Genomic DNA, 7486 nt, shown 5'->3' on the forward strand with positions numbered 1-7486 from the left:
GAGAGACTTGAAACAGCTAATTCTACTCCTTAAAAACGCTCCTGCCAAAAAGATGAGCTGAAGCAGCTGAAACCTCAGCTCCAGAGAGGACTCTGGTCATGACTGCAGCGTTCCTTCCTCTGTACCTTACCCAACCCCTGTCTCTTCCCTTCAGATCTTCTCCCTCCCTCCCCCAGCTACACATGCGCCATTCCCAGCTGTGGAAGTTCATCCAGTCAAAGCCCAGGTCAAAGGCTGCCTCTTGCAGGAAGCCCTCCCTTTTTTTTTTTTTTTTTTTTGTCTTTTTCCGTGTCCGGCAACGGATAGCAACCCTCAGTGTCGCCCCCGTACCGGACCGGGACCGGCAATGGGATCGCAACCCTCGGTGTTGCTCCCGAGCCTCGCTCAGCCAGTGAGCGGGAACCGGTCTGTATGTGGGATACGAACCCTCGGCGGGAGCGCCGCCGCACTTCCCAAGCGGTGCACTATCGCAGTGCGCCACCAGGCTGGCCCGGAAGCCCTCCCTGATCCACCAACATTTCAGCATTCATCTCCCCCTCATTGGGGCTTCCTCATCACTAGGCTCAACTCTATTACAAAGCTTTTGAAGCTTTATTTTGTGTTTTAATTGGAGAAGTACAGGAATCTAGAGGTAGCAATGCTGGTTCTCCATATAACCATATTTGGGTTATACCATGTTATTTTAAAATTCTGAAATGCCAATATTTTGGCATTTAAAAGAAATGGGATTTACTGTTGTCTTGCAATATACCCAGAAAATTATGTAGCATTACAATTGTAAACCAAACAATGATGTCCTACTTTGGAAGTAATCCATTTCCTTTTCACCCCCCTAGGTGTTTTAGACATATGAGTTTTCCTGAGTTTTGATGTAATTTGCTTCCCAGGGGTGCCTGAGAGAGTCATTTAGAATGGAAGGAAGGAAAGAGAAGGGGCAGGGGAGGGAGATTCCCAGTCAATTCCCAGCCATTCCTAGGGAGTGTGACCATCTCCTTTCCTTACGCTAAAGACTCCCCTTCCCTCCAGCTTTGTCCTCTAGGTCCAAGCTCTGTCCTCTGGGTCCTGCCCCCTCCTCCTCTAGGACAATGTATTTTAACCATGACCATCTTTCCCAGTTGTCTCACTTGGAGAACTGCAAGCCTCAGGGACAGAGGAACTGACCACCTGGTCCTGGGCCTTGTAGGTAGACAGACTGCACAGGGCAGGAGCCAACAATCCACTGTCTTATGAGACACAGTGTGGCTGCTGGCATTTCAGTGTGACCTGAAGAACTCACGTACCAGCATGCTGCAAACACTAGGCACCCCCGCTGTGTACACTCCCATGCACACACACGACTGTGACCCTCGGAGGCACGGACTGTGCTGTGTTCATCCCGGGATCACCCAGGGTGGCCTGCACATGACAAGCACACACAGATGCTTGCTTGGTGAGATGACTCTTTCACTTAAAACAGGACCACGGGTGATGACAATCTGCTCTGTTTGACAGAAACACGCTGATGTAAAATCAAGTGAGTTCCGGCTGGAATCTGTGTCTTTCAGAATAAGGTACAACTACTAGTAATTATCATTATTTCCAGCCTTGTATAGATCTTTCATATACATTCTCCCTTAGCCTCCTGGAAAGTGAATGACTTAGGGTTCAGTCCGAGATGAGGAAACTGGGGTAACCCAAGTGGAAGGTGTTGAGAGCCAGGGTTTACGCTGAGCTCTCTGCTCTAACTTTCTTTCAAGTCTCCATCGCATTTCTTGCCCGTGCCGTCCACATGCAGGCACAGCTGTGGTGCACTGAATGAACCTAAACTTGAAGACCAGACACAGAATGTTGACCTCTTCCCTCACGTGGGAGGGGACCGAGTGGCCAGCAGCTAAGAAATGCAGCGTTCATAATGATACTCTCTTAACACGATTTGTAATGGGATATTTTGCAAGTCTGTGTGTTCAACTGTTTGGATGTATATTTGTGGGATTATTTGATTAGTGCCTGTCTCACCTCTAGACAGTAAGCTCCATGAGGACAGCGAACACGACTGTTTTCCCTGCCAGCGTATCCCTGCTCCCAGGCACGGTGCTGGTATGTGCCTGGGCATTCAGTACACATACACTGAATAAATGATGGTGGGAGTCCTTTACTGACTGTGCGAACTTGGGCAAATTATATCTATGATCTCCCATAAATTCCATGAGGTAGGAATTATCTCCATTTTATAGACAGAGAAACTGAGGCTCTGTGTATGAAGTAACTCAGGTGCATGCCCCTGAGCCAGGATTTGACCTCAGGCCCATCTGACTCCAGAGCGAAGCACCTGGAGCCCTGGGTGCTGGGCTTCCCTGGGCAGGGGAAGGTGTGGACCGGAGCTGCCTCTGTCACCCGCGTGTCTCCTGAACATGTCGCCACATACCCACTCCTCTCCACTAACTCAGATCTGTGCTGTGCTTGTCCGCAGGCTCAGGAGGCAGCAGGGGCAGGGCGGCCAGCTCTTAGACACCGAAGGCCGAGCTGGGAGCCAGGTCCAGAGCAAGCTCCGGGACGGATGCAACAACAACATCCTCGCCCACGCCTGCTCCCGTGGCTGCAGCAGCTAAGCCCCACCTGCAGCTGCCCGACGGGACTGCACACGCATCTGCCCTGCCCACCCAGAGCCCCCCCTCTGTGTCCCCATGGTCCCTATCTCACCCATGAAAACATCAGATGCTGAAAGAGCCCTGGACTCGGAGCCGGGAAGCCTGGGTTCTGGTTCCAGCTCCTGACTGATTTGCTGTGTGACCTCAGACAAGTCACACCCTCTCTGTGCCTCAGTTTTCTGCATCTGCCAAAGGGGTTAAACAGCTCTCTGCCCCACTTCAAATTACAAGATTATTGTGAGAATACAATTAGATAGCAGACATGCAAAACCTTTGACATTTATAAAATTGTTTACACATGCACAATATAACCTTAGTATTTGAAGTGCACTCTCATCCCCAAAAGCAATTCGAGTATCACAACTGCAATTCGGCCCATCCTAGCTTGCTAGATGGTACTTTCAAAAAACGCAGCCCCAAGGATAAAATAAATGTCTGACTGCCGGGCCGCGTCGTTCTGACCTAAGACAGCACGGTGTGCAGCAGCCTGGTCCCCAAGGTCTCAGTGCTGCAATGTACTGTTCCCCTATTCACAGAAGACTGTCCCCACTTTTTAATTTCAGCAGTTCCCTCCCCAACCCTCCCCTGGTGCTGGGATGGCACATAGGTGTCCATTCAGATGACAGTCAAGACACTGATCATGGGTAACTGCTATTGAGTGTCACCAGAGCTCCTCTGAAAACCCAGCCCTGCACAGACTCTCCACCAGCTGTCCCGGTGTTCTTTCCTGGGCAGGGTGAAACATCAGCTCGACAGCACTGTCTTATGGAGGATTCCCAACTGGCAAAGACAGGTGGCTCCCTCTTTATAACTTAGGAAGCATGGGTGGTTAGTAGTTTATTCTAGGAGGAAAGTGGACCCACACAAAGCAAATATCTCTATGATCTGTTCAGGGAACAGCTGGCCTTTGAATGAGGAGAGGCCGTGGCATGGCAGGTGAATCTCAGCCTCGGAGCCAGCCCGTGTCCTGAGGCCAGCCCCACTGTTCACTGACCGGGAGACCTAGGCAAGCCACATGCCTCGTCGTGCCGTCAGTTTCCTCCCTTGTAAATGGGGTCATAAAGCTGACCTTTCAGTGTCGCTAAAGGTTATGTGAGGTCCTGCATGTGACGCACCCTGCACACTGGCTGACTCACCGAGTGTAGCCTTTTTTGTCAGTATTGGCATCATTATTATTTGGAGATCATTTCCTCTTTCACCCACTGGGCAGGTCAGTCTTCTGTGGAAACACGTCTTGTGTTTCAGATTCTTTTAACTTTTCTTCCCAGGATCTTTAATGTCTGTATAGACCATAAAGTTCAATTGTGTTTTTATGTTCTTATCCAACTCCCATTTTTCACTTTTTACAGGATAAACCAATCTTGGGGGCTGTCAGTACCATTTCTTTGACTTTTTAAGAGACATTTTAATGTACAGTGAGGTTTTATATTTTTGTTTTAAAAAAACAGTCATTGTTTTCCTGCTTTAAACCGAGGCTATCTCTGGATTGAGTTGCCCCCGTAAATCTGCTTGTTTTGTGCACTTTTCCGTCTTCAGTTCCTCATCAGCACCGTGCTGTCCCCCTCCAGGAAACACCGGGGCTGCTCCTCTTCCCTGTGACCCCAGAAGCACTTGACGTTTCTTACTGGGCTGAGGTCATGAATTGGGGGCAGGAGCTGAGGTGGCCCTAGAGACGCTGGATTTCCTGGCTCTGTTCAAGTCACTGTTCCTTGTTCAGAATAAACTATTTCTTGGACGTCCCTTCTTACAACTTTGTTTTTAATCCAGGGTGGATGGGATGGACCATGTTCCTCTCAGAGTGAAGATGCTCAAGTTGAACTAGAAGCTTGGGAGTAGGTAGTGGATACCAAATCAACGATGCATGTGCCCACAGAAGAAAATCACACCGAGCTTGACGGTACCCATGCAAGGCTGTACCCAACTTGATCACAACCTATATCATCACCATCATCATTTATTGTTATTCCATATTTATAAAGGCACAATCTATTCACTGGGGAAAAAGTATAGAAAATTCTCCACCTAGAGAAGGACACTCTTTAAAATGTCCTCAGATGACCACACCTCCATACGACACACACACTGCTGCAAACGAGACAGTGCTTTCTTCTTTCACGGCCTCCTTGGTCTCCCATCCCCCTGCCTTTGCCCATCCTGTCCTCTCTATGGGAGGCCTTTCTCAAGGGCCAATCCCACCACACCCTCTCACCTTCAAGCTGCCTGAGAAGCCAGGTCCCATCTCCCCCTGCCACCCGCCACCCTTGGACCTGACAGCATGTGGCTCCTAAAAGGCAATCCCCAGCTCTGTAATAAGTGAGACAGGGGCAAGCCCGACACAAATTCTTTCCATCAGGACAGCTTACTTTGGGCACCCTCCTGGCTCCTCTGGCTCCACTGCCTCTTCCTGGGGCATTTTTCTTTCCAGGTTCCAGTGCTTTCCTGGGGCTGCCCACAATGGAGAGCCCATCCCTACCCACCCCTTGCTCCTAACCCTGTTCCCAGAGGACACAGCTACAGCCCAGCACTGGAAAGAAAACAATCTGATTAAAGAAATATGTGCCCAAGCAAGAATTTGTGTGAGGATTACAGTATCATTTGAAATTCATGCATGCCAGGGCAAGCTATAGCCTGGTGACAACTGGGCTTTCCTGCCTCCACCGAAGTAAACCTCAGGCTTTTCCTGCCAGTAAGTAAAAAATGAGCCAGTGTTTACAGCAATAACCCAAATCTGGATCCTCTGAGTCCCTTTCCATCTATCAGCAGGTATTCTGGCATTTTTCCCAGAATCCTCCCCAAATTTTCCTGAGCAACTGAAGGGTACTTTCCTGTTAGCAAGAATGTCCCCTGTGTCCACCAGCATGTTGGGAGTGCCCCCCCAAAAAAGAACAGCACTGTCTATGGCTTTCATCATCTCCCTGCTGTGTCAACCATCACAGTCCCTGGCCACTCACGAGCCAAGACCCCCAGGGACGACATGAAGGCGGCCAGGTGGCACCTTTACATACAGTGGGGTGTGTTAGAGAAGAGGTGCGCTGAGCTTCAGGAGCCTGAGTTTTCACAAGGGGCAGTGAGCATGGCTGCCCTCTGCTCCTGCGGGGGACACCATCTCTATCTGCCAAGCCCATTCTCTGCACAGACATCCTTGAGAGGCTCGTCTGGAACAAAAGTGCAGCCGGCACCTCACCTGCATGACAGGCACGACACGAGAGCCCCCTGCAGGGCTCCCATCAGAACACTGAACTTGGACTCCTCGCCCACCGGCCTGCTGGGGCTGCGAACCATTTCCACTTCCCAGACAACAGAATCAAGGCCCTGCACACAGTGGTGACATCTGTGGACATCCCAGGAATGATCCTGTGAATGTGAGATTCCGAGTCAGTGAGTCCCGGGTCGTGCCTGAGATTCTGCGTTTCTAACAAAAGGGCATGCCATTGATAATACTGGGCCAGGGACCACTGCAGGTGGCAAGGACCTAGAACTTGTGCGAGTGGCCAAATTGGCCATGCCTATGGGTTTCTGCATAGTATACAGCTGTTTTCTGGCTACAACTGCAGTGGTGAGTGGTTGCAACAGAGACTGCAACAGAGATATGACCCACAAAGCTGAAAATATTTACTATCTGGCTCTTTACAGAAAATGTTTGCAGACCCCTGATCTAGAAGACACATCTGGGACATGAAGTGGGCAGATTGCAAATGTACATTTGCCTCGCTCACCTGCAAAAGCCAGTGGATCTCAGAGCTTGGCAATTCAGCCCTATGGGGTCCTGTGGGGGAGAATTTGCAGAGAAATCAATGGCCCACTTGCCCTCACCAGTAGACTGTTGGGCTTTTTCCAAACTGTGGAGACCTGTCAGTAACCCCTCCCAGTGTGGTATTACGAGAGTCGCCCTTTTCCTATCTTCCTCCTCCCCATGCTAGCAGCATCTCTGCTTTGTGCAGTTCAATTTCCACAGCACTTGCCACACTGCTCGGTGATGGTCATGTGCCCCACGCCTGCCCACTCCGGGCTATGGTCTCCATCGGGGGAATGCGGGGCACAGTTGGCCCCCAGCACTCCTCTGCTTTAAGTCAGGTTCTCAGCAGATGTGGAAGGTGCACAAACAATCCCACCTCAGCCCCTAACATGGGCCACATTTAGCAAAGGCCTGTCACTTTGAGGACTGGCCCATGCACCATGCCACTCCCATGGCACATTCGCTGCCTGTCTCATTTCCTCTTCCGACCCTGAACATGAAATCATGGCACGGCCTTTCCCATGTTTAATTACTGACTGTCACAAAGAGCAAGTGCCTGGTGCTTCCAGGGTGATCACAAACAAACATGATTAATGAATTTCCCTCTCAGTGTCTCTGCTCTTCTTTTTTATTTCCCACCCCCACCCCTGTCGGTTCTCCCACTGCCGGAGACCGACAAAGCCGGGCTGGAAGAGACCCCGGACCAGCCGGCGGCAACCTCTTATGGGGCTGAGCGGGATGATGAGTGTCGCAGGCCCGATCCCCTCTGCGCTACGGCCCCGGGGACAAAGAAAGAACACCGAGCCAGGAGAGCGGTCAAAGCCGGAACTCTGTTTATTACAGCAGACAGGGATTTTTATAAGGTACTAGGGGCGGGGGAGCCCTTATCCAATAGGGAGTTGACACACTGCTATCCGGGGGGAGGGGTGAGGACAGGGCAAGCGGGAAAAAAGTGCAAAGTCACTGTACCCCGGAAGAGAAGGCAGCTAGCGACGTGTACATTAGCGCTTATGAAATGGCGGCGGCAAACTTATGCCTTTAAAATGGCTACTGTTGAAAGACAGGATTTACACATGGACAGGCACCTTATGGTGGAAATGCACCGAAATGTGGCCCAACACAC

The 7486-nt window shown here is 50.6% G+C and overlaps 1 protein-coding gene across 1 annotated transcript in view; it reads left to right on the forward strand.

The window, feature by feature from the left end:
- The window catches only part of STK32B (serine/threonine kinase 32B), a 131900-nt gene extending 127538 nt beyond the window's left edge, over positions 1-4362 (forward strand). Inside the window, exon 10 of the mRNA XM_008566327.1 lies at positions 2450-4362. Coding sequence (XP_008564549.1) covers positions 2450-2588 — 139 coding nt within the window. The 3' untranslated portion in view covers positions 2589-4362. The remainder of the gene's footprint in view (positions 1-2449) is intronic.
- The last annotated feature ends 3124 nt before the right edge of the window (positions 4363-7486 follow it).

This window comes from Galeopterus variegatus, unplaced genomic scaffold, assembly GCF_000696425.1.
Source record: "Galeopterus variegatus unplaced genomic scaffold, G_variegatus-3.0.2 Scaffold234, whole genome shotgun sequence".
NCBI classification, from domain to species: domain Eukaryota; kingdom Metazoa; phylum Chordata; class Mammalia; order Dermoptera; family Cynocephalidae; genus Galeopterus; species Galeopterus variegatus.